The sequence below is a fragment of the Lepidochelys kempii genome, chromosome 1 (assembly GCF_965140285.1).
Source record: "Lepidochelys kempii isolate rLepKem1 chromosome 1, rLepKem1.hap1, whole genome shotgun sequence".
Classification (NCBI taxonomy): domain Eukaryota; kingdom Metazoa; phylum Chordata; order Testudines; family Cheloniidae; genus Lepidochelys; species Lepidochelys kempii.
Genome location: NC_136380.1, coordinates 351,592,972 through 351,618,922, shown reverse-complemented (window position 1 = coordinate 351,618,922; position 25,951 = coordinate 351,592,972). Strand labels below are relative to the sequence as shown.

The following is a 25,951-nucleotide window of genomic DNA, read 5'->3' as shown; positions in this document are numbered from 1 at the left end:
GATTGGCATCAGCCCACCCCCGCATCTGGGCCTAGTGGCCCAGGGGAGGGCAGACAGTGAGCCAGCGACTCCTGGGAACGCTACTGGACAAGTCCCACCTCTCCCCCGCCAACGCAGCAGCCCGTGTACGCTGGTGCTGGAGCTTGCTTTTCAGCCTCCAAGTGCCCAACAGGACCGTGAAGCAACCCTCGACTCCGTGTGGGAGAGTCCCCAGGGCCCGGCCCCTCGGCTTCAGTGTGCAGGGCCTGTAGTGCAAGGAGGAGCGTGCCCCCTGAGGACGTGCCAGCTCCGGGCACCCAGGGGAAGCCCCAGCGCCAAACAGAACTGGCTGCTCCTGAAACCAATGTAACCATGGAAAACCCAGGACCACAGCGAACACCCCTGCCCCATCCAGGCCAGCGGGGCTGAGAATCCCTCTTCTGAAGAGCTGAGCTGAAAGGCCAACTAGCGATGCCCCAAAAAGACAGCACCCTGGGCTCAGCTGGGGCCACTGGGCACCACCCTACTCGAGATCGGGCCATAGGAGTGCCATCGGGCAAGGCACCAGGCACACCCTGGCTGGAAGCCTGCGTGCAGCTCTGGTCACCCATGTTTGAGAATGATGAACTCAAGCTGGAGCAGGTGCAGAGAAGGGCGAGCTGGGGGATCAGGGCAATGGAGGGCCTGGCTGAGCTTGGCTTGGGGAACCTGGATTTCTCTATAAATACTTTGTGGGAGCCATCAGGGAGGGAGAAGAGCTGGTGAAGCTAAAGGACAGTGCTGGCACAAGAGCCAATGGGCATAAAACTGCAGAAAAGGACCTGGGGGTTGCAGTGGACGAGAGAATGGATATGAGTCAACAGTGTGCCCTTGTTGCCAAGAAGGCTAACAACATTTTGGGCTGTATAAGTAGGGGCATTGCCAGCAGATCGAGGGACATGATAATTCCCCGCTATTCGACATTGGTGAGGCCTCATCTGGAGTACTGTGTCCAGTTTTGGGCCCCCCACTACAGAAGGGATGTGGACAAATTGGAGAGAGTCCAACGGAGGGAAACAAAAATGATTAGGGGGCTGGAACACATGAGTTATGAGGAGAGGCTGAGGGAGCTGGGATTGTTTAGTCTGCAGAAGAGAAGAATGAGGGGGGATTTGATAGCTGCTTTCAACTACCTGAAAGGGGGTTCCAAAGAGGATGGATCTAGACTGTTCTCAATGGTAGCTGATGACAGAACAAGGAGTAATGGTCTCCAGTTGCAGTGGGGGAGGTTTAGGTTGGAACTTTTTCACTAGGAGGGTGGTGAAGCGCTGGAATGGGTTCCCTAGGGAGGTGGTGGAATCTCCTTCCTTTTAGGTTTTTAAGGTCAGGCTTGACCAAGCCCTGGCTGGGATGATTTAGTTGGGGATTGGTCCTGCTTTGAGCAGGGGGTTGGACTGAGGTCCTGAGGTCCCTTCCAACCTGGATATTCTAGGATTCCCTGATAAACCAGCCAGGAGTAAACTTGGGCTGGAATGAGAAGCAGGTTTCTAACCCCCAGAGGAGAGGCTCTGGCCCAGCCCCCGCCAGGAGGAATCATAGAATCATAGAATATCAGGGTTGGAAGCGACCCCAGAAGGTCATCTAGTCCAACCCCCTGCTCAAAGCAGGACCAATTCCCAGTTAAATCATCCCAGCCAGGGCTTTGTCAAGCCTGACCTTAAAAACCTCTAAGGAAGGAGATTCTACCACCTCCCTAGGTAACGCATTCCAGTGTTTCACCACCCTCCTAGTGAAAAAGTTTTTCCTAATATCCAACCTAAACCTCCCCCACTGCAGCTTGAGCTTGTGGAGCTAAGGAATGGAGCTAAGGACCCAGCTAGGTTTAAAACAGAGCTTGTTAAAGTTATGAATGGGACTCTAGACCCGGGGCTGCTTGCACTAGAAGCAGATGGGATTCACTGACCCAGGAGGTCCCTTCCAGTCCTATACACGTAATAAATAATTCAGGGCCACAAATTGGCTCCAGCCTCCAGAGCTCGTCAGAGTTCAGTAGCCACAAATCTTCCCCCAACAGGCAGGCATACGGGAGGCGCCGGGTTTCTCCACCCAGCCTGGAAACGTGCATTTCAGATGAAGGAGACAGCGCTGAGAACCCTGCTGGAGTCTTCCTGCTTCTCCATGGACAGATGCCGCCCGAGGACCCAGCACTTGCAGCCCCCAGGGAGCGAGGGGAGTGACTGGTGAGCCCAGATGAAAAGGAGCAGCAGCAAATTACTAATAACCCAGGGTTTAGAGTTTTATGCAGCCAACCTGCAGCTGGTTGACTGTCAAAGGAATTTCACGTGCCCTCACCTTTCGCCAGCCTTGCCCAACCTGCAAGGTTGGCAAACTACCAGCAAAACACAATCTGTCGTGCTCCGAGCAAGCCGAGACTTGGAGCAGAGACGGCGGTTTGAAAGCAAAAGCATGAGAGGCATTTTCAGAGAATCACAGAACTGGAAGAGACCTTGAGAGGTCATTAGTCCAGTCCCCTGCACTCATGGCAGGCCTCAGTATTATCTAGACCATCCCTGACAGGTGTTTGGAGATTTTTAAGAGCAGGTTGGACTTTGATGGAGATTCCACAACCTCCCTGGGCAATTTATTACAGCGTTTAGGAAAAACGTCCAGACTGTCAGGGTGGTTAATGTCCAACTTAAATTGCAGCAAGGACAGTTTAAGCCCATTGCTTCTTGTCCTGTCCTCAGAGGTTAATAAAAACTATTTTCCTCCCTCCTCCTTGTAACAACCTTTTACATACTTGAAAACTGTTCTCATCTCCCCGCTCCGTCTTCTCTTCTCCAGACGAAACAAACTCAATTTTTTCAAATTTCCCTCAATCTTTTTCAAGCTTGTTCTCAACCTGCTTCACCCGGGCCCCCCTGTTTAGCAGTAGGGGGTAGGATGCTCCAGCTGCCTGTCTGTGCCCCCACAGCCCGAGGTGGAGGAGGGAGGTTTCTAGCCGTGCCAGGAGACGAGCTGGTAGCCATTGCTAAGTGGGGGTGATGCAGTAGCTGGGAGACTCTTTCAGCCCACTCCAGGGCTGGCCAAATGCTGCTCTAAGGCTGCCCTTGACCTGGCTTTGGCAGAGCGACTGCGGAGACGAGGCTCCATTGCCCTCTGGATGTGGAGGTGCCATTAGCTCGATGCTATGGGCCACCAACATGGCCCTCGGCTCCCCGTCCCCGCTCCTAGGCTAAACTCCTCTGCCCAAGCCAAGGGCACAGTCTGCTCCACACGCTAGCGCGCCACTGGCCGCAGGAGCTATCATGCTGCGCGGCACGCGTGAGCCTCCGTCCCTCCTGGAGGAGTAAGGGATGGCTGGTACGTACCTAGGCAGCCTCCAAGGTCCCAGGCCCCCCAGAGCCCAGACAGCACCCCTCACGCTATTGCTGGCTCCTATGGCCATGCTGGGAAGGACCACTCCAGTGCCTATCGCAAGGGGCAGGGCAGTCAGACCTAAGGGGTCAGTTCCACGGCTCAGCCCTGGCTGCTGTCAGAGTCCAAGCAGCACGCAGACCTTGGCTAGTGTCCTGCTAACCTGGAAGTGCCGGGAGGGCAGAGGGGCCTTGCTCCGTTTGGGAAAGCACTGGGCAGGCACTGGTCCCTGTGGAGGGAGCAGCAGAGACACCCCCACGCCAGCGGCCTTTAAACACCTGTAACCACCGATACGCATTACACAGAAACAAACTGCACCCAACTATACGGCCCTGGTTTATTCAAGAGACTCCCACAAGGGCCCTGACAGCCTGCCTGGCTACAGCCTGCAGACGACAGGACGACTGTCCCTTCCAGGAGTCGCTGTGCCTAGGCACAGTGTGAACATACAATCCATGCTAGCAGAGTGTGGGTCAGGCCAGGTCCCCTCCTAGCACCTGGTCCTCTGGAAAATAACAGCCTACAACTGCTGCCAGCTAATGCAGTTGCTCTTTAGCTCATGGGAGAGCCATGCTGGAGAGCTGAAGGCCCCAGTGGGTTCACACCCTGCTACTGATGCATGCCAGGAAAGAGGGGCAGTATGCTGAATGCCCACATTCCTTCTCTTGGCATCACAAGGGAGTTTAACTTCTGTCTTTGTTCTCTCTGCTAGTGCCCTGGGATGGGGGTGCATACCTACGCAGGGTGTGACTGCCACAAGGTTTGACAGGGCCTGCTCCAGATGGAACTAGAAGCCCAAATATGCTACCAGAGCCATCAGCGGGATCCCACACTACCCTCAACAGTGCTCAGAAGGGCCAAGGGAACTACCTGCCACTAGGGCTGCTCCCCACCCCAGGGCAGAACTCGGGCGCCTGCACCGCCGCTGCCCGTGATATCCCTGCTCTCCCGTGCTAAGAACCCAACATTCACCCGGATCCATCGCCCCAGAGAACGGCTGCAGCTTCAAGCAGAGACAAAATGCAAAATCTCCCAATCGAAGTTCAACGAGCGTCGAGACCAGATGGAAACAAGCGCTGAGGGGTCAACCTGGCGCCAACACTCCCTGCAAAGGCTGCTCTCCGCATGGCCACTCAGGCACAGCGAGGTGGACAAGCTGCCTCAGGACGTCTCATTCATTTATTAGGTTTCTCTGCTCTGCGCCTGGCCAAGGCGTGTTCTGCAAAGACACAGATGGTTCCTGGGAGCAAAGAGCCACTCCCGCTCCCCACCCCTGCCCTCCTCGACCCACCCTGGGGGAGCTGGGCCTGGAAAGCCAGAGGGACCAAGGGGCAGGAGAAATTGCAGAGTCCACGGCCTGTCCCCAGCTCCTTCAGGCCTAAAGCTGGCAGCTCTGTCCCGGCTGATTGCAGCTCTCCAGTAGCCAGGACCATTCCCGGCCAAGCAGGTCCAAACCGGCAGCGTCACCAGCCCCACACAGCAGCCCCTGGAACGAGCACCGCAGAGCCGGCAGCCAGATCCTCTGACTCCAGCCGTGACCACCACACCCTGACCTACCCACCCAGAGGTGACGTGGACACAGCTGTGCCGAGAGAATTGTAGCCAGCAAGGCTCCCGCCCCTGCTCCCAGGGAGCAATCTACAGCTCGCCCATTCTCAGGATCCAGCCTACCACCTTGAAAGGGCTTTGCACTGACCTGCGCAGCAGCCGGCACCTGCTCTATCGAGGGGAACCTGCCTCTTCCCCTTGCGTGGCAGAGCTTCCAGCTCTCACTGCTGCCACAGTAACCACCAGCTCGTACAGCTCCCTCCCCATATGGGCAGCCTGCTGGCTCCTCAGCCCCTCGGGGACATCACCCAACTCTGACCGGGCCGGGAAGAGGCTTGGACATGCGGATCAAGTGCTGGGCCCAGTGGGGTTTCACAGGAGCGGATGCAATACTGTGCTCAGCTAGCCGTGAAAGCAATGAGCCGAGGAAAAGCCGAGCATGCTGCAGATCGGAGCTGCACACAGGTAGCGGGAACCAGCACATGCTCTCAGCCCGTCCTGCCCTGGGGCTGAGCACACACCTCCAGATCGGACACAGGCTGGCATGGGCCTCCAGATCGGACTCAGGCACACGGCTACGCCCTAGACGTGTCTGTCCATCCAGGGGATGCCAGAGGCCCTTTGCTCTCGATTTATGACCTCCCAGTAACAGGCTGTGTTGCTGCTGCCAGCCTACCCGGGGGTGAGTGTTACTAGCACCAAGCGGCTGCCATCAGGACAGGGACCCGTTGTGCCAGGCCCTGCACAGAAACCCGGGCCCTTCCCACTGGAACCCGTAGTCCAAGCAGGCATCCGAAGTGTCACGCGGTGGGGGTCATGGAGTCCCCAGGCCATGCTCTGGAATGGCTCCCTACGACTCCAGTCAGGACTCTGGGGCAGTCGCCTTTCTGTGAGCAGCCTGTCTGCAGGACACACAGCTCACCCAGCTTCCACCTTCCTGGGTCTGACCTCGGAGCATTCAGCATCCTCTGCCCCTCCGTGCGCTTCACACAGCGAGTCCGCTCAGGCAGGGTCCTGCCCCCCAACTTCGCAGTCAGACGGGACTCTCAGCCAGCCAGTAAAACAGAGGTTTATTAGACGACAGGAACATGGTCTAACACAGAGCTTGAGGAGCAGAGAACAGGACCCCTCAGGTGGGTCCATTTTGGGGGGCAGTGAGCCAGACAACCACGTCTGCACTTCACTCCATGTCCCCAGCCAGCCCCAAACGGACTCCCCCTCCAGCCCCTCCTCCTCTGGGCTTTGTCCCTTTCCGGGCCAGGAGGGCACCTAATTCCTTTGTTCTCCAACCCTTTAGCTCTCACCTTGCAGGTGGGAAGGGCCAGGCCATCAGTTGCCAGGAAACAGGGTGTCGGCCATTCTCTGTGTCCAGACCCCTGCACACACCTGCCCTCTAGGACTCTGCAACGATCATACACCCTTACCCCACCACCTAGATACTTAAGAACTGCATAGGGGAAACTGAGGCACCCCCACACTATTCAGAGGAAACATTAAGAACAGTCCCGCTTCGTCACAGGGGGTTCTCCTGCAGGTTCCTCCCAGGCACAGCTCATGGTGCAGCAATGTCAGGACAAGTACTATTAATTATGAGCATGACAGTAGTCTCTGGAGCCCCCAAATGTGGGCAGAGCCCCATCGTGCCAGGCACTGCTCACATGCAGTAATGAGAGGCCGTTCCCGCCCGAAGAATGCATGTAATTGAGGTTATATTTCACATTTACCTTTCCCTCCTCCCCACTAGTCCACTAAGACCGAATTCTGCCCACCCCAAATGCTATGTTCCAGGAAGTCATGCAGGGTCACCTTGCGCTCTTGAACACGGGCCGGGTTCCACCCAGAGGAGTGAAGAAATCCCTACCAATGGAGGCCTAGGAGAGATGGATGCAAGTTCATCACAGGCTTGTTAGAGGCAGCTCATTGTCCCCTGGTTAGTAACAGCTTGCTGGCCCCCAAAGAAGCTAATCACTGAACTTCAGCGCGTGCTAGGAAACAGCTTTCCTAGTTCAATCTGCAAAGTGAACAAAGCGGGGCACTACTGGGAGAAGGTGTCTTGGAGCAACGTCTATTTATAGCAAGCTAGTGCAAACATAAGACAAGGCGAGCACCTCCCCAGTCTCATAACTGTAAAGCCTTTCCTCGAATGGCTCCGAACGGCACTCCAACCTCTCATTGAACAGCTGCTCTGCTACCGTCCACCCTCATGCAGGGTCCTGCAGCAATTTCACACCCGCAGATTAACGGGAGTGTAGCATGCAGGCTGCCAACCGCCACGCCAGCCAAGGGAGCTGCAAAGAGTGTCTCAAAGAGCCACACACCGGGGTTCGAGCAGCAAAACGGGACCAACGGTAAGAGCTGAAATGGCAAACACGACAGCTTCTGGCTACTGCGTTGGCTAAGTCCCAGCAAGGGGAGCATGCACATTTCCTTCGCTGTCACAATTCTCCACCCAGCTAACAGGTAAGGTCCAGGGACACTCATCTTCCACTCTCCTCGCCTTCCCACCCTGCTGACTAGACACAGCCATCAGCTCACAAGGCTGCCTAGGCTCATCCAGACTTTCCTTACCCAGCACCTTGCCACTCCCCACAGATCCTCTGCCCTGCCTGTGTCTGCCCCCACTCAGCTGGGGTCTCAGCTCCCACTGTGCTCAGCGCTGCCCTTGCTGTCCCAGTGGGGCTAGGCAGCGAGCTCGCTGCTTTCCTCACTGCATCAGAGCCAGCGTGAGCCCCCTCTCCACCGATTGGTTCCCTGGATTCAAATTCAAACCCTTGGCAGTTACAGGAGCAAGGCCTGGATCCTGTCGCAAAGAGACACAGTCACCCCACAACAGGGTCTCGCAGCTGGTATCCTGGAGCACCCCAACAGCCAGCCAGGCTGACCCCTAATCAGATTGAGCGAGGGGCTTCGTTCCTGGGACCCTCACCCAGCTAACACAGCCCTCAGCATCTGGTGAGGCTGTGCCACCCAGGGCCTGTTCCAGAGTTCTCTCTGTCCCAGGAATGTCTCCCCATTGACCATCACCTTCCACTCCCCCTGGAGGTCCGAGGGCCCTGGCCCCAGGAAACTCCACACAGACATATAGGTTGGGGTCAGGAGTGGGAGCCTGTCCACCTCTCTACCCATCGGGCTGACGGAGTCTATGGCCTTGGGACCCAGCAAGGGAGCTAGACACCGGGGCTTTTCCGCAGGGTCCCCCTGGTTCAAATCGCCAGCCGGCTCAAAGGCAGTGAGGTGGCATCCACATCCCCCGCTCCTTAACCAGGGGCAGCAATTTAGTCTCGAGGTTCCCTGCAGAACTGGCCCCCTGGGGTCTATCCCCACTCACCCTGTGGAGGTCCCCAATGCCTTGAACATTCACACCTAGGCTAGGTTTCAGAGTAACAGCCGTGTTAGTCTGTATTCGCAAAAAGAAAAGGAGTACTTGTGGCACCTTAGAGACTAACCAATTTATTTGAGCATAAGCTTTCGTGAGCTACAGCTCACTTCATCGGATGCATACTGTGGATACTGCAGCAGACATTATATACACAGAGATCATGAAACAATACCTCCTCCCACCCCACTGTCCTGCTGGTAATAGCTTATCTAAAATGATCATCAAGTTGGGCCATTTCCAGCACAAATCCAGGTTTTCTCACCCTCCACCCCCCCACAAACTCACTCTCCTGCTGGTAATAGCCCATCCAAAGTGACAACTCTCTACACAATGTGCATGATAATCAAGGTGGGCCATTTCCTGCACAAATCCAGGTTCTCTCACCCCCCTCCAAAAACCACACACACAAACTCACACCCCCCACCCCCATACACACACAAACTCACTCTCCTGCTGGTAATAGCTCATCCAAAGCGACCACTCTCCCTACAATATGCATGATAATCAAGGTGGGCCATTTCCAGCACAAATCCAGGTTTTCTCACCCCCCCACCCACATACACACACAAACTCACTCTCCTGCTGGCAATAGCTCATCCAAACTGACCACTCTCCAAGTTTAAATCCAAGTTTAACCAGAACGTCTGGGGGGGGGGCGGGGGTAGGAAAAAACAAGGGGAAATAGGCTACCTTGCATAATGACTTAGCCACTCCCAGTCTCTATTTAAGCCTAAATTAATAGTATCCAATTTGCAAATGAATTCCAATTCAGCAGTTTCTCGCTGGAGTCTGGATTTGAAGTTTTTTTGTTTTAAGATAGCGACCTTCATGTCTGTGATTGCGTGACCAGAGAGATTGAAGTGTTCTCCGACTGGTTTATGAATGTTATAATTCTTGACATCTGATTTGTGTCCATTTATTCTTTTATGTAGAGACTGTCCAGTTTGACCAATGTAAATGGCAGAGGGGCATTGCTGGCACAGGATGGCATAGATCACATTGGTGGATGTGCAAGTGAACGAGCCTCTGATAGTGTGGCTGATGTTAGGCCCTGTGATGGTGTCCCCTGAATAGATATGTGGGCACAGTTGGCAACGGGCTTTGTTGCAAGGATAGGTTCCTGGGTTAGTGGTTCTGTTGTGTGGTATGTGGTTGTTGGTGAGTATTTGCTTCAGGTTGCGGGGCTGTCTGTAGGCAAGGACTGGCCTGTCTCCCAAGATTTGTGCGAGTGTTGGGTCATCCTTTAGGATAGGTTGTAGATCCTTAATAATGCGTTGGAGGGGTTTTAGTTGGGGGCTGAAGGTGACGGATAGTGGCATTCTGTTATTTTCTTTGTTAGGCCTGTCCTGTAGTAGGTAACTTCTGGGAACTCTTCTGGCTTTATCAATCTGTTTCTTCACTTCCGCAGGTGGGTATTGTAGTTGTAAGAAAGCTTGACAGAGATCTTGTAGGTGTTTGTCTCTGTCTGAGGGGTTGGAGCAAATGCGGTTGTGTCACAGAGCTTGGCTGTAGACGATGGATCGTGTGGTGTGGTCAGGGTGAAAGCTGGAGGCATGTAGGTAGGAATAGAGGTCAGTAGGTTTCCGGTATAGGGTGGTGTTTATGTGACCATTGTTTATTAGCACTGTAGTGTCCAGGAAGTGGATCTCTTGTGTGGACTGGACCAGGCTGAGGTTGATGGTGGGATGGAAGTTGTTGAAATCATGGTGGAATTCCTCAAGGGCTTCTTTTCCATGGGTCCAGATGATGAAGATGTCATCAACAGAGCGCAAGTAGAGTAGGGGCTTTAGGGGACGAGAGCTGAGGAAGCATTGTTCTAAATCAGCCATAAAAATGTTGGCATACTGTGGGGCCATGCGGGTACCCATAGCAGTGCCGCTGATCTGAAGGTATACATTGTCTCCAAATGTGAAATAGTTATGGGTAAGGACAAAGTCACAAAGTTCAGCCACCAGGTTAGCCGTGACATTATCGGGGATAGTGTTCCTGACGGCTTGTAGTCCATCTTTGTGTGGAATGTTGGTGTAGAGGGCTTCTACGTCCATAGTGGCCAGGATGGTGTTATCAGAAAGATCACTGATGGATTGTAGTTTCCTCAGGAAGTCAGTGGTGTCTCGAAGGTAGCTGGGAGTGCTGGTAGCGTAGGGCCTGAGGAGGGAGTCTACATAGCCAGACAATCCTGCTGTCAGGATGCCAATGCCTGAGATGATGGGGCGCCCAGGATTTCCAGGTTTATGGATCTTGGGTAGTAGATAGAATATCCCAGGTCGGGGTTCCAGGGGTGTGTCTGTGCGGATTTGATCTTGTGCTTTTTCAGGAAGTTTCTTGAGCAAATGCTGTAGTTGCTTTTGGTAACTCTCAGTGGGATCATAGGGTAATGGCTTGTAGAAAGTGGTGTTGGAGAGCTGCCGAGCAGCCTCTTGTTCATATTCCGACCTATTCATGATGACAACAGCACGTCCTTTGTCAGCCTTTTTGATTATGATGTCAGAGTTGTTTCTGAGGCTGTGGATGTCATTGCGTTCCGCATGGCTGAGGTTATGGGGCAAGTGATGCTGCTTTTCCACAATTTCAGCCCGTGCACGTCGGCGGAAGCACTCTATGCAGAAGTCCAGTTTGCTGTTTCGACCTTGCCTACAGACAGCCCCGCAACCTGAAGCAAATACTCACCAACAACCACATACCACACAACAGAACCACTAACCCAGGAACTTATCCTTGCAACAAAGCCCGTTGCCAACTGTGCCCACATATCTATTAAGGGACACCATCACAGGGCCTAATAACATCAGCCACGCTATCAGAGGCTCCAGAGTAACAGCCGTGTTAGTCTGTATTCGCAAAAAGAAAAGGAGTACTTGTGGCACCTTAGAGACTAACCAATTTACGAAAGCTCATGCTCAAATAAATTGGTTAGTCTCTAAGGTGCCACAAGTACTCCTTTTCATTTTATCAGAGGCTCGTTCACCTGCACATCCGCCAATGTGATCTATGCCATCATGTGCCAGCAATGCCCCTCTGCCATTTACATTGGTCAAACTGGACAGTCTCTACGTAAAAGAATAAATGGACACAAATCAGATGTCAAGAATTATAACATTCATAAACCAGTCGGAGAACACTTCAATCTCTCTGGTCACGCAATCACAGACATGAAGGTCGCTATCTTAAAACAAAAAAACTTCAAATCCAGACTCCAGCGAGAAACTGCTGAATTGGAATTCATTTGCAAATTGGATACTATTAATTTAGGCTTAAATAGAGACTGGGAGTGGCTAAGTCATTATGCAAGGTAGCCTATTTCCTCTTGTTTTTTCCTAACCCCCCCAGATGTTCTGGTTAAACTTGGATTTAAACTTGGAGAGTGGTCAGTTTGGATGAGCTATTGCCAGCAGGAGAGTGAGTTTGTGTGTGTATGGGGGTGGGGGGTGTGAGTTTGTGTGTGTGGTTTTTGGAGGGGGGTGAGAGAACCTGGATTTGTGCAGGAAATGGCCCACCTTGATTATCATGCACATTGTGTAGAGAGTTGTCACTTTGGATAGGCTATTACCAGCAGGAGAGTGAGTTTGGGGGGGGGTGGGGGGGGTGGAGGGTGAGAAAACCTGGATTTGTGCTGGAAATGGCCCAACTTGATGATCACTTTAGATAAGCTATTACCAGCAGGACAGTGGGGTGGGAGGAGGTATTGTTTCATGATCTCTGTGTGTATATAAAGTCTGCTGCAGTATCCACGGTATGCATCCGATGAAGTGAGCTGTAGCTCACGAAAGCTCATGCTCAAATAAATTGGTTAGTTTCTAAGGTGCCACAAGTCCTCCTTTTCTTTTTACACCTAGGCTAGGAGATGGAGCAAACTCTTGGCATACAGGGGAGCAGATCTTTCCAGCATGGGGCTAAACCCCGAGCTCTCATCTGCCTCTCCCTCCCAGGGCCTTGCAGCTGCTGATGCATCACTAGCAGGAGAGCAGACATACGGAAGATGCTGGGTGAAGAAATAGCAAACATCTGACCTTCCATTTCTTTTCAACAGCAATTTCTCACCTCTCCTTCTCGGCCCCTCCAATCAGATGAGAAACCTCCACACACAAAACCTCCAAGCAGAGATCTGTTAGGTTGTTTAGATGGTTTCCCTTGGAAGATCAAAAGAAAAAGTAATTTAAATGTTCCTGTAAGGAAGGGAGAGAAGCCCCTTCTGCAGGGTGACTTGTGTAATTAGAGCGAGCTGGGGCTAGCCAAGGCCAGGGAAACGCCATAAATTCTGTGAGTCACAAGCTCACAGACAGAGCCTCGGAGAGTCCCTCCCCTCCGTCTCTCCTGCACCTTAGCTAAGGTGCGGTTTCTGGCTCCATGTCAGCCATGCACCCCTATGCAATCCCTGGCTCCTAGAGGAGGCCGCACAATCACTGGGAAAGATTCCGACAGCCTGGCCTATCCTCTCCAGACTGGGATGCCACAAACCCTGCAGCCAGCCCCGCCCATCCCCGTACTGCTTACTGAGGGTTCTGCACCCCTGCAAGCACCTGCCTGGCTCTGCACTGGGAGGCTCGCCTGGACCCCACCCACAGCGGGGCCAACACAAAAGCAGCTCCTGCTCCTCAGGCCTGAGTCTCCTTCCAGCGGCTCCACAGAAGGCTGGGGGTAGGACAGCACTGCCAGCTCTCCCTCCTTTGGCATCCAGAGGCCAAGGGTTATGGGGCATGCCCACACCACATGGGCATAGCAGGGCTGCACTAACAGGCAAAGCATACAAGAGGCAGGCTTCCCAATGGCTGCTTTACCAGGGGCCTGCTTGCCACCATTCCACCTCCCAAAGTCCCCAGCCTTCATGTCCTCATGCAGCCCAAGATCTAAGTGGGCCATCCGGAGCGAGCCCTGCAGATGGGCATCAGGATCCCAGCCCCAGAACCGCCACCACATGCCAACCCACCCCTAGCTGAGGAGCGAGGGGATCCGACCAGCTCGCCAAGGGCCATGCACGGCCAGGGGCATCCCACGGGACGGGGGATTGTTCAGTCCTTAGCCAGCCCCCCCACCGCCCCGCCCAATCATCTGGTTAAGCAAAGGGAGTGGGAAAAGGGGATCTGAGAGTAAGGGCCAGCACAGCCCCAAGCAGTGCAGCTGCCGGGAGGTATTTGGTGCGGCCGGGCTTTGGGGAACTGGGAGGGGGTCAGGGACACAGCGCACAGGAGGCCCAGAAGCACCCAGGCAATATACTTTGTCCTGTGGCTCAGAAAGGCATCCCAGGGACAGCCCCACCGCCTGTACTGCGTGAGACCGAGGGACCGACAGGGACGTTCTTTGGGGGTGAGAAGAGCTGCATCTCCCACACCGCTCCTGCTGTGACATGGCACGGCACGCCGGGCACGTCGCCCACTCGGCTCGGCACGGCACCGTGACGGCACGCCGGGCACGTCACCCACTCAGCTCGGCACGGCACCGTGACGGCACGCCGGGCATGTCACCCACTCGGCACGGCACGGCAGCATGACGGCACGCTGGGTACGTCACCCACTCGGCTCGGCACGGCACAGCAGCGTGATGGCACGCTGGGTACGTCACCCACTCGGCTTGGCACGGCACAGCAGCGTGATGGCACGGCACCCTACCGGCAGCGGCCTCTCTGCACTGAAGGTGAGGGCAATGCAGCCTTCAATGGCACATGATCTGGGCAACCCCTGGGTCCCCCCATCACCGTCCACACTAGCATGGTGAGGAGCTCCCTGGCCAAGTTCTGGGGGGTTTTATGCTCCTCATTGTGGCTGGCCTTAGACAGGTCAGTGACAAAAGGTTCCTCATCTCTGCCCATCTCCCCGGCTCGGTGGAACTGACCCACACCGTGGACTTAAAGGGCCACTCACTCATTCCTGTCTTACAGCTGAGTCCTTGTGCCACTTAGCAGCCTGGTCAAGGCGCTGCCTTAGTCACTAGCCTGCGAGACAGGCGCACACAGCTGCGAGCGTGACATCTCCAGCCCTTAGCAGGATGCCCTCCCTGCAGCGCAAGGGCTAGAGAAAGCCATCTGTTCTCCTACCGCCCCCACTGCCCCAGGACCCCTGACTGATCCCTACCACCACACCGCCACCCCCAGAGCTCGGCAGGGCAGGGCGGCCAGGGGCCAAAATGGGCTTTTATTGATTAGTTGTAATTGCAGCAGAGCCTCGTTAGTTCACACTAACGAGCGGGAGACTAATGGTGAGTAACCGGATTTTCTGAGTGAGCCAATCGGCAAATACCCAAACGTGAGGGCAAGGATGAAGCATCACTGAGCGCACTGCGTCTGAGAGGCTGTCACGGAGTGTGGGGGAGTCCAGGCCCTGCACCCCTCTTCCTGGGATCCACTGAGACTCTCAGCCAGCCAGTAAAACAGAAGGTTTATTGCACAGCAGGAACACAGTCCAAAACAGAGCTTGTGGGGACACCCAGGACCCCTCAGTCAAGTCCTTCTGGGGGAGCAGGGAGCTTCGACTACGTCTATACTTCACTCCATGTCTCCAGCCAGCCCCAAACAAACTCCCTCCAGCCCCTCCTCCTCTGGGCTTTGTCCCTTTCCCGTGCCACCGGATTCCTTTGTTCTCCAACCCTTCAGCTCTCACCTTGCAGGGGGGAAGGGCCAGGCCACCAGTTGCCAGGAAACAGGGTGTTGGCCATTCTCTGTATCCAGACCCCCGCACACACCTGCCCTCTAGGGCTCTGCAATGATCATACACCCTTATCCCACCCCCTAGATACTTAAGAACTGCAGAGGGGAAACTGAGGCACCCCCACAATATTCAGAAGATACATTAAGAACAGTCCCACTTCGTCACAGAGGCGTAGCTCCAATTATTTGTCGTCTCCATTGGCCCAGCTAATAGGTGCTCTATGTTTCGGGAGCGTAAGCGAGTGTTGCGGGCGGAGGGAAGCGATGGATGGTGTTCCTGTCGGGATCACCCAAGTGCCCCACGGCACAGCACTGCTATCAGCTGAGGCAGGCACTGGACAAAATCCAGCTACATTCCCACGAGACCGACTCCAACCCACAGTTCAGCTGTCCACTGCCGAACTGCCTGTCCTCACTGCTTCACAGCACGCCGTAGGGGTCAAGAGCCTGACCGGACCGGGGTAAGCAACCCCCAAGGTGGAGCGCGCCCAGACCCTGGGGCCTACAGGGCATCACAGCTTCTCTTTCCGTGGTGCCGTTCACACTTGGCTACCAGCCGAAGGCTGCACGAGAGCGGGTTGGATCCCATGCCAGGAGGTGAACGGAGCAGCCCACCCAGCCCTGCACATCAGCATGCTGCCTTTGCTCCCGCGACAGTGCATCGAGCGGAGGTCTCAGCGGAGACGCTCACCATCCATTCAGAACCCAGCACTGTGTCTAGTCACTTCAGCTCACTGCTTCCCTCTGCGTCAGGCTGCCCATTCCCCAGCTCGGTCCCGCTGACGCTCAAAGTCTGCTCTAAAGAGCTGAGTCCCTTGGGAGCCTTTCGCTGGAACTTGACCTTTGACCCCGGTGTTTGCTGGCTCATCACCGCTTCCCAGCTCAGGGCCACGCTTTCCCTTTCGCGCCAGGTTCCAGAGCTTCCTTCCTGCGCTCGCGGGAGGGGCTTTGGGGAAGGCGCTTGGAACCCCAAACAAGCTGCGCTGCCCGCTGCTCTTGACACGCTGCTCTGCGGATGCGCACAAGGGCGCCCCAGCGATTACCAAGGCAGGCTGTCATGGCACGGAAGCCAGGCGGGTCTGGCCTTACCGTACCTCATTCGTCCAGGGGGTCTGTGACCCTCCAGTGATCATTTCCACCACCGGGCTTGGTACGGAAATAAAGTTTGCCGTACTGGAGGGTGGGGCAGTGGGCAGGGTTCTAGCCTAGGACTTGGGAAACCTGGGCTCAAGTCCCTTCTCTGTTGCAGACTCCGTGTGTGGCCCTGGGCCTGGTGTGCCTCCGTTTCCCAACTGCTAACAGCCCAGGGATAACAACACAGGGTGTTGGGAGGGCAGATACATTCCAAGACTGTAAAGCACTCAGATACTACAGCGGCAGGGGACACAGAAGCACCTAGATCTCTTGATATCTACTGCCCCTTTTCGTTGTACCTATTACGTGGGCTCTAGCGCTCCAGTGTGGTAGCTAATTAAAATGAGGGAAGGCATCTATTTGATAGTGGCTTGGCCACTCCATTCTGCAGTCCCATAAGAACTCCTAGGCTGGCTGGTTCTCTCGAAACATTCATCTGCCCCCTGCTTTCAAGGCCCGAAGCGACCACTGCAATAACCCAGTTCTAGTCTAACCTCCCACATAGCTGGGCCAGAGAACTCCAGCCGGGCACCAAACCCAGCAGGTCGATGGCTGAGCTAGAGCAGCGCTCTGGAAAGAGACCCCTGATCAGAACGTCACAAGCCCCCCCACGTCCCTTGGCCAGTTGTTCCAGCACTGTCCTTTTTCACCTCAAATCTCTACAGCCTGAAAGTGACGGGTGGCAGGGAGCTCGTCTGGCTAGCTGCTCGGACCCACGGGACTTCACCTCCCTACAGTTCACACTCTAGAGCCGGAGAGCCTTAAGTGACAAATCTTCCATGGGCGGACTATTCCAGAGGCAAAGCATTCTGCACCTCCCAGCAGACTTTCCTCGCAGTCCTTCTACAGCCTTCCTTCCTCAATTTCACCCTCTAGCCCCACCGACAGCCTCGAGTTAATGCCGCTCCCTTCCTTGACGTTTATACCCTTAGGTAACCCAAGCCCTCCCAGCTCCCTGGCTGAAGGATTTGGGGACACTCAGCAGCCCAGGCAGCCTCCCACAGAAATGAAAGCTGGCCAAGGACATGCTCATCGCTACCACAGACCCTGCAAAGCTGCCTGCACAGCCAAAACACAGATCAGTTTCCCCGTGCTACAATGCTAGTTGCTCTTGAAAGTGCAACAGAAGAGCAGGAGTGCTTTTTGATCGGAAATAGCCCGTAAATGCACAGCAGAGGAATAAACAAACACTTCTATCGCACAGCAGACAGAGCAGGAAGGGAACGGCAGCAGGAAGTTCTCTGGTGGCACTTGTAGTAACAGAGTGAAGCAATCGAGAGTGGATGGCTATTTAGCCCTGCCAAACGGGAAGGGCATTTCTTCCACAACGCCTGTTTGCAAACAGGCGTGTAGCTCACCGGCGGGGAGAGAACCCACCCAAAGTGTACCCCACTACCAGCATAACAGTGGGAGCACAAGTGATAGAAGTTAGTGATTTTACACACCAGACCATCACCCTGGTATCAGGGTGCCTGCCGGCTCAAAATTGGCAGCAAGAGCAAAGTCCCTAGCGGACTTCATGGAGTCTCTAGAATAATTTTCCTTTTCAGGATGAAATCTCAGCATGGGGGTAGGATGGGCTTTTAAAGATTTTATTAATTGCCTCGTTTTTGGTAGGCTTGTGGTAGAAGGGGACTAGACGGACCTTGGCTCTGATCCGGTCTGGCAGTTCTTACGACCCTAACCAATTTCTCGGGGTAGCTATTCCACGGGGACGTCCCCTCCACCCGAACTCCACCTCCAGTTCACTGCCATCCCAGCGATGTCTGCCTGGACAAAGGCAACTTGTTCAATCCCACAGGACGGTGGGGAGTGCCCAATCTCATTCCTGACGGGTAATTGTCTGTGGCTGATCAAACTGGCACCAGAATCATCTTCTCCACGGGGTTGGAGTAATTGCATGCGTGTGGGGGAGGGAGAAAGCAGAGCTGTGTGCAGCTATTAGAGACTCACACACCGACTTTGATTTGAATTACTGGTTTCCTGGACAGGGAAGGACAGAGGTGGGGAACCCCCACAATTTGCCTATTACAGCTGCTTCTGCGCGACCCCAGAGAAGGCTCCCGCGCCAGACTGCAGTACACCATGGAGCCCAGAAAACTCTGCTCACTGCAAGAAGTCTCGAGTCATTACTGTGTATTAAAAAGCTTGCAGAAGTGGCAGCTTTGCTGAATGCAAACGCAGCGGGGTTGTGCTGGGATAGGAGAGACCTGAGAAACTCGCCAAATGGAGACCTTTTCTTCTGAAAGGGAGCCGGGAAATGCAGCCGGGGCTGCGGAATAACTTGACAGTGAATGATGGCTGGAAATGTCAGCTTCTCAAAGCGGGCTGGCTTTACGCAGCGGACGCGGAAAACGAATTTAAGGGGAATTGGGTTGACAGTTCCCGAGATAACCAGTTCTTAAATCAATTTAAACCGAACGGGTGGGAGTTAGAATACAGGGCAATGATGCAAAATTGATACATAAATTTTCCTCATCTGAAGCATGGATCCCTTGGAGGGGAATGTGCCCAATGAATAAAACAGAGCGCACATGTCAGAGGGGGACAAAGCACAGCAGTGTGGTGCTGTCCACACACCAGGACGCACCACCAGCGAGATCCACGCACGTGACGGTACCGCCTGGCCTGCAACACACCCCGGCATTCTGCCTCCCACCGCACGCGAGCTATTCCCCACCCAAGAATGGATCGGCTCATCTCTGAAAGAGCCCCCTGCTCCCCTGCCCAGGGGCCAGCTCCCAGCCCCCTCCAAACACTGCAATCGGCCTGATCTCAGTGCTTGCCGCATCTTCTGTAGGTTCACCTAAGGATCCCCATGGCTTGGGAAGGAGCTGCCAAGGTGAAGGGGCACGAGGATGGGATTTCGGAGAGGGGGAGTGGTCCTTCCTGGTGTTTTGAGATGCTAAAGGTCTAGTGAAAAGGTCACAGAATTCACGAGTGAGTCGCAGGCAGGAGCGGAAGCCTGCTGGAAAAGCTCTGGTGTGCAGAGGTGCCCAAGGTCAAGGCAAAGATCTCTCTCAAAGAGAAAGGAGAGAGTGGTTCGGCGCCACGTCTAGCAGCCTCTCTGATAATTGGGCGCGTGGGGGGCACACTGGGCGTCCCCCCGTCCACTCCTCACAGGCCACAAGGTGAAACTGCTGCTAGCCCTGCAGGTCACTGTCCTGCCTTGGGACTGTCCTGGGCCCAACCAATGCCTGTCTGTGCAAGAGGAGAGCAACCAGCGCACGGTGCCCGTCTGCCAGGGAGCCAGCATGCAGGAGCAGGGGGAGCTGGGCTGGCTTTCTGAGAGGTGAAAGCGTTACACGCTCTGCGGCCAGGGAGCAGCCTGCTTTCTACTGGGATTAGTACGCCTGTTAACAGTGCTCCTTCCCCGGCGCTGCCCGAGCAGAGCAAGTCCCCCAGAATTGCTCAGTCTCCATAGACATGACACACACGGGGCGGGGGAGAGAGACTGGACACACAAGCAGAAGTGAGGACCGATGTGACAGCAGCAAACAGCATGGCAGTGCCGGGACGGGCAGGGATTCATTCGCTACTTAAATCTGAGGCAAGCAGGGGATTGGCTAGATGGAAAGACCAGGGGCGGGAGCAGCAGGCGCAGGGCGTGGAACATGCCACGAGAACATGGTACAAAGCAGGCGCCGGCCTCTGACTGGCTCCTTCCCAAAGGCCCCGTGGCTGGGAGGCAGCCAGAGGGGGAGTCTCCCCTGCATGGTTCTAGGTCCGGGAGAAGAAGGGGCTGGCTGGGCTCCTTTGAACCCCCTTCAACCCGGTGCAGCAGGGCCTGCTCAGAGAGAGACTTCACAGCGTGGGGGTGAGCGGCCACACGCTCCCTGCGGAACAGAGAACTGGTGCTTCACAGGGGTGAGAAACAAGCCCCAGCCTGAGCCCGGCTGCAGGAGTCAGCCCGAGCGCTTTCAGAGGGCCAGACCCGACCCTCTGCTCCACCTCCTGCAGAAACGTAGAGTCCCTTCCCCAAACCCAGAGTTAAACACCTGGTCACATGCCCCCGCTGCCCCCGCCCCAAGGGACTGCTGCCAGCACGCGCCCCGCCCCCGCTGCCAGCATGCGCCCCGCCCCCGCTGCCAGGATGCGCCCCGCCCCCGAGAGGCTGCCCCCTGCACATACAGCCGCCCCCCGATTCTCACACACTTCTAGTTAGACCCCTCGATCTTTCCCAGCTGAGCTCTTCTGTCCCGGGAAATGGGTTCTCAATACTTTAACCAGCACCCAGATGCCTTCCAATTTCAACCAGCCACCCTTGGGTGCACTTCGGGCCTTTGCCAGTCAGCCCATGGAGCTCTCTCAGCTGCAAGCTTGCTAGGCCTATACACTCCGACTCTAAGGTTGGAAGGGACCATCATGATCACCTAGTCTGACCTCCTGCACATCGCAGGCCATAGAACCTCACACAGCCACTCCTGTGACAGACCCCGACCCTCTGGCTGAGTTACTGATGTCCTCAAATCATCCGAGTGGCACCCTGCCCACGCTGCAGACCTGACATCCCGGGGCTGGTTCGGACCCCAGCAAAGCAAAGCGAGGCTGGAACCATGAGATGCAGATCTCGGAACAAGGTCCGAGGCCAGTTACCATGGGAGTCGGGGCTCAGTGGGGCTTGTCTGTCTGCCTACCAGGGACCAATTTTCCAGCATCTACCCACTTCCTGGCGGGTCAGCAGAACACCGAGCAGCCGCAGGGCTCCATGGCTGGGGAACTCGACCAACCAGCAATTGCTGTCCCTCTCCTGGACGGCACAAAGGGCACAGCTGGGCATTTCACCGGGGAACGGGCACAGCCCCGCCCCCAACAGACCCTTCCAATCCCAAAGGCTGCTCCCTTTGCTTGAAAACGTTTCACTAACCCAAGCCTTACCGGTGAGCATGCTACGTTATAAACAAACTTCCCCACCGAGAGCCGGGAATAACGGCCAGGGAGAAGCGTGACTCCAGAGCACACTCCAGTGAGGTGCAGCAGCCCAGATCAAACGCTGCCCACCGGGACCTCACCAGCTAGGGCTCTGCTGACCACAACACTCACCTCGAGCGCCACTCGACCTGCTCAGCAAGTCCCAGCCGGAGCCCAGTCTCCACTCAGGATCAACCAACACACTGTGGCACTGTTCGTGGGGAGGCAGTGGCCCAACAGGGGCCCACGAGCACTCCCTACCGACTGCCCAGGAGCCAGGGCCATGGCCCTCTGCCGCCGCCTATTTCAAGGCGGAGCCTCAAAGCCAGCCGCAGTGGCCACTGCGTGCACGGGGAGGTGGGGCACGGTGGGGGCACATGTCCTACCTCACGCTGCAGCACCAGCTCCTTGGTGAAGACGGTGGCTTCTTCGCTGAAGGGCTCTCCCTCCTGGACCAGGCCGGGAAGGTTTCGTGCTCCGCGGGGACACTCGATACCTGAGTGGGGCGATAAACACACCATGGTGAGGAGACGAGCCCCCAAGGGCCTCACATGGTGTCACGGGCGCGAGGGGGGTGGGCAAGTTCTCGTTCTGCTGAACCAGACCCCTCAGCTTCACCTGCTGTAAAGTTACCCGGATAGACATGACAGCACCAGATTTCCAAGCTCCAGACCCCTCGCTGGCACAGAACTTGGTACAGAAGGTTCCATCTCCATGCTTGGCCTGGAGACCACACAGAGATGTTGCTCTGCAAAGCCACCCAGGGCAGTGGCTCAAGAGGGAGCCTTTCATCCTGGGTGCCACAGTCCCTGCAGGCCCCAGAAACATGAGACCCACGGCACGCAAGCTGGGCACGGCTCCTGGCTAGCTGCCAGCAAAGCCTCGGGATGCGCACAGGAACGTCTGTGCTGCCCTACGCATTAGATCACTGGGGGCCTGACCCAAAGCTCGCGGAGCCAACCGGAGTCTCCAGCGACTTCAGGAGACTCCTGATCAGGGCCAAAGGGCCTGGGATACCCCCGGGGGTTCAAGGAAAACGTTTATGGACAGGGAAGGTGCCCAGACACTATGGTGATGGGCACTATAGAGACTCCACAGGAGCAGACAGCCAAGCCCTGGGAGGGGAAGGACGGCTAGGCAGAACGCATTGCCCATGTCCCCCCAGCAGAGAGGAGGGGGTGGCTGAGGAAAATGCTCTGCCAGGAGCCAGGTGCTTGAAATAATCTCTGAGCTTGGGCGGGAGGAGGAGGAGGAGGACAGAGATCTAAATAAGGTATCACAACTTCCGCCAGGATGATCAGGATAATCGTCAAGTGAAAGGCAACTGTGTGGACAGCCCTGACCCTGATGCGAGGAACGCTTCTATTAACTCCTTTTACAGCAAGCGAGCAAGTGAGCACCCCCCACTCCCTTGCAAGGCAAGCGCTGGATTTCCTCTGCAGCTTGCAAGCGGAATGCTGATCAGCTCAGGCCCAGGCCAGGAAGGGAAGTAGTTTAAAGTCGGGTGAAATCTACAAAGCTGGGGGAGGGGGGGGCTTCCACTCAACCCAGGAGCCCATTTCTGCAAAACAATTCTACAAAGTAATAAAAGCTGGGAAAGCAAGCGCCAGGACGGAGCCTGAAATGAGCGTTTAGAGAAGGGAGTGTGCTGTCAGCTGGAGAACAAGGGGACCACAGTGCATAGAGATACTTTATTACAGCCACCGCCGCATCTGTCAAAAGGCTCATTCACTGAGAGTGTGTGCGCTCTGCGAAATGTCAGTGCGGCTTCGCCAGCAGCAGGGAGCGCCCAGAGCTCCCTGCCCAACCCAGCTCAGCTCCTCAGACCCCCAGCGACAGCCCCCCTCACTCCTGATAGCCTGGATAGCCACCCACGAATCCAGTCAGAACGCACGGCCAGCCCTTCCTACCAAGGGTTGCTCGCTATGCTGGAGACCCGGGGGAGAGACCTCCGGAATGCATCCTCCTTCCCATTCATGCCAGGCAATGCCCGCACAGGCAGCTACACCAGGAGCGAAGGTGAGCGAGATGGGGACGCCCATGGATTCACAGTGTCAGAGACCCTTGCTGGTACTCTAATTGGGCCCCGTCTGGCCGTAGAATCAATGCTATCCATGCCTGGGTCCCCCACTTCACCCACTCCATCCAGTCTGCCCCCGTGAAAAGCCCAACTCTATGGAGAGCCCAGTCACCTGGGCCAGCGAACCCATTAACTCTTCTGTGAGCCAGCTGGACGCGCGTCACCAGGCTGGGGCGATATTGTCGCTGACGGGGGACACAGCGCAGAGCCGAGTGCGGGCAGAGGCGAGAACCACGATGCTCCAGCGGGAAGGGAAGGGGGTTTCCTCTCCCAGGGAGCAGCACAGACACTGTAACCTGCTGCCAGCGAACCCAGCTCCTGGGCTGGGGGAGAAAGGACCTGGCCGCTTGGACCAGATGGGGAAAGTGAGGTGCACAGAGGCGGCCAACATTCAAACCTGGCTGCCTAGAGTTCGCCACCTGAACAAGCCGCCCGATTTTCCGAGGTGCTGCCCCATTGAAGCCAACAGGAGTGGTGGGTGCTCAGCAGACTTTTAGTTGCCTACCCCTCGGCAGTCGAGACGCCAATCCCAGGGAGCAGTTACCCTGACCCAGTGGGCAGAGTTCTGGAGGCACAGAAATCGTTGCAGGCATGTGGCCCAATGTGAAAACGCTGCCCCGAGCATGCAGCCCGAGGTCACCCAGCGTAGCAGCGACACAGCACAGGTGGGACTTGGAAACCATCTCCTACACCCGGCTCGAAAGCCAGAGGAGCAGCAGAAGCCCCGCCGGGAGGCAGACAAGGCATAAAACATTGCCCGGAGCCAGCTAAACATCTCAAGGGAGATACTGCTGGAGGTACAGACGCTATCCCAAGCCAGTTTAATAAGCGCGCATAATTTTGGGTTGTGCTTATTACCTTTAATAGCTGCCTTTGCTGATAACTCCGACTGGGCACTGCCTGATAAGCAAGTATTAATTCTGCCACGTTATTACAGACACAGAAGCAGGTCAAGTGCTAGTCTTACCCCCAATCCCCAAATCGTGCAAGTCATTACTAAAAATAAAAGAGGGCTAAAAGCTGGAACATTCACACTCCAGTTCCAAGCTGCGAGGGGGATTTCTAATGGAGATGCTGAGAGCAAGAGGCAGCGTCCCTATGCTTTAGGTCTCAGCCAAGAGAGCGGACGAGCCAAAGACGCAATGTGAGAATGCACCATGCTCCCAGTTTTCGGGATCTTCCTTCTGACAGTCACCCTGGCCCCAGCCCTCAGCCGCATTACGTTCACACAGCCTCAGTCACTCAGCTGGCCTGTCTGCAGTGGATTTAGTCACACGTGGTGAGGGATGGAGTTTACCATGAAGCTACGATTAGAGGGAGGTTGATGCAAGAATGTGCTGATAATAACCCCCCAAAAGTGTACAGGGCTACTGACCCACAGAGACTCAATCACTTTAGGAAAAAGAGTAACACACACAGCACTGCAATACGGCCACCTCTGGGGTGCAGCCAACTGACAGTCCACAGCAACGCTAACCAACAGATTAGGGCAGGAAGGGAAAACCTAATAATGCAACTGAGGCTGCAAGGGATATTTAGGGATTATAATTTCCGGTCTAGGCATTAGGATGCATGTCTCCAACTGGCTGGCTGTGTTTCAATCCCACAAGAAGTGGCCAAAGCCATGTATAGCGCGCTGGCAATCCCAGGCTGGATCCACATTAGGCTGCACCCTGGGGTAGGCAGAGGAGAGAGGTCTCAGCTCTGCTCAAAGAGAGGATGGAAACCGGGGCCCACGATGGTCAGCGTTCATGGTACATGTGGTGTCAAAGCTCTCAGGGACAGAGCCCTAAGGGGTCTCTGTCACGGAGTCCCCGGGCGATGCTCTGGAGCTGCTCCCTACGAAGCCAGGCAGGACTCTGGGGAAGTCTCCTCTCGGGGAGCAGACTGTCTGCAGGACACACAGCTCACATGGCTTCCACTTTCCTGGGTCTGACCTCGGAGCATTCAGCATCCTCTGCCCCTCCGTGCGCTTCCCACAGCAAGTCCGCCCAGGCGGCGTCCTGGGGAAGACAGAGGGTCCTGCACCCCAACTGCACAGTCAGACGTGACTCTCACCCAGCCAGTAAAACAGAGGTTTATTAGATGACAGGAACATGGTCTAAAACAGAGCTTGTAGGTACAGAGAACAGGACCCCTCAGCTGGGTCCATTTTCGGGGGGCAGTGAGCCAGACAACCACGTCTGCACTTCACTCCACGTCCCCAGCCAGCCCCAAACTGAAACTCCCCCCAGCCCCTGCTCCTCTGGGCTTTGTCCCTTTCCTGGGCCAGGAGGGCACCGGATCCCTTTGTTCTCCAACCCTTTAGCTCTCACCTTGCAGGGGGGAAGGGCCCAGGCCATCAGTTGCCAGGAAACAGGGTGTTGGCCATTCTCTGTGTCCAGACCCCTGCACACACCTTCCCTCTAGGGCTCTACAATGATCATACACCCTTATCCCACCACCTAGATACTAAAGAACTGCGTAGGGGAAACTGAGGCACCCCCACAATATTCAGAGGAAACATTAAGAACAGTTCCGCTTCGTCACAGTCTCCCCATGGGACTCAGGGAGCCTGGGGCACGGGCCACACCACCACACCAGGTTGCACTTCCTGCCCTAACAAGCCACAGAGAGTGCACGTGAGGTTAACGCCATTTATGCTTCAGAAGCCATGACATTGCCACGCAAGAGAACCACCAGGAGCCAGTCCCAAGGGAGGAGTGAGCACCCTGGAGCAGAGACCAGAGCAGTTTCTGCAACGAAGGGCACAGGACAGAGGCTGGGGCAGTCTTGGCCCAGCTGAGCCTCAGGAGCCAGAGGCAAAGGGCAGGGGAATAATCCCAAGGGGGAGCCGCAAGGATCTGCGAACACGCTGAGGTGGTGGCACGGCAGCAAGGCCAGG

At 55.7% G+C, this 25,951-nt stretch overlaps 1 protein-coding gene across 1 annotated transcript in view; it reads right to left on the bottom strand.

The window, feature by feature from the left end:
* The window catches only part of SND1 (staphylococcal nuclease and tudor domain containing 1), a 500,999-nt gene that overhangs the window by 117,024 nt on the left and 358,024 nt on the right, over positions 1–25,951 (bottom strand). Inside the window, exon 16 of the mRNA XM_073329019.2 lies at positions 21,374–21,483. Coding sequence (XP_073185120.1) covers positions 21,374–21,483 — 110 coding nt within the window. The remainder of the gene's footprint in view (positions 1–21,373; positions 21,484–25,951) is intronic.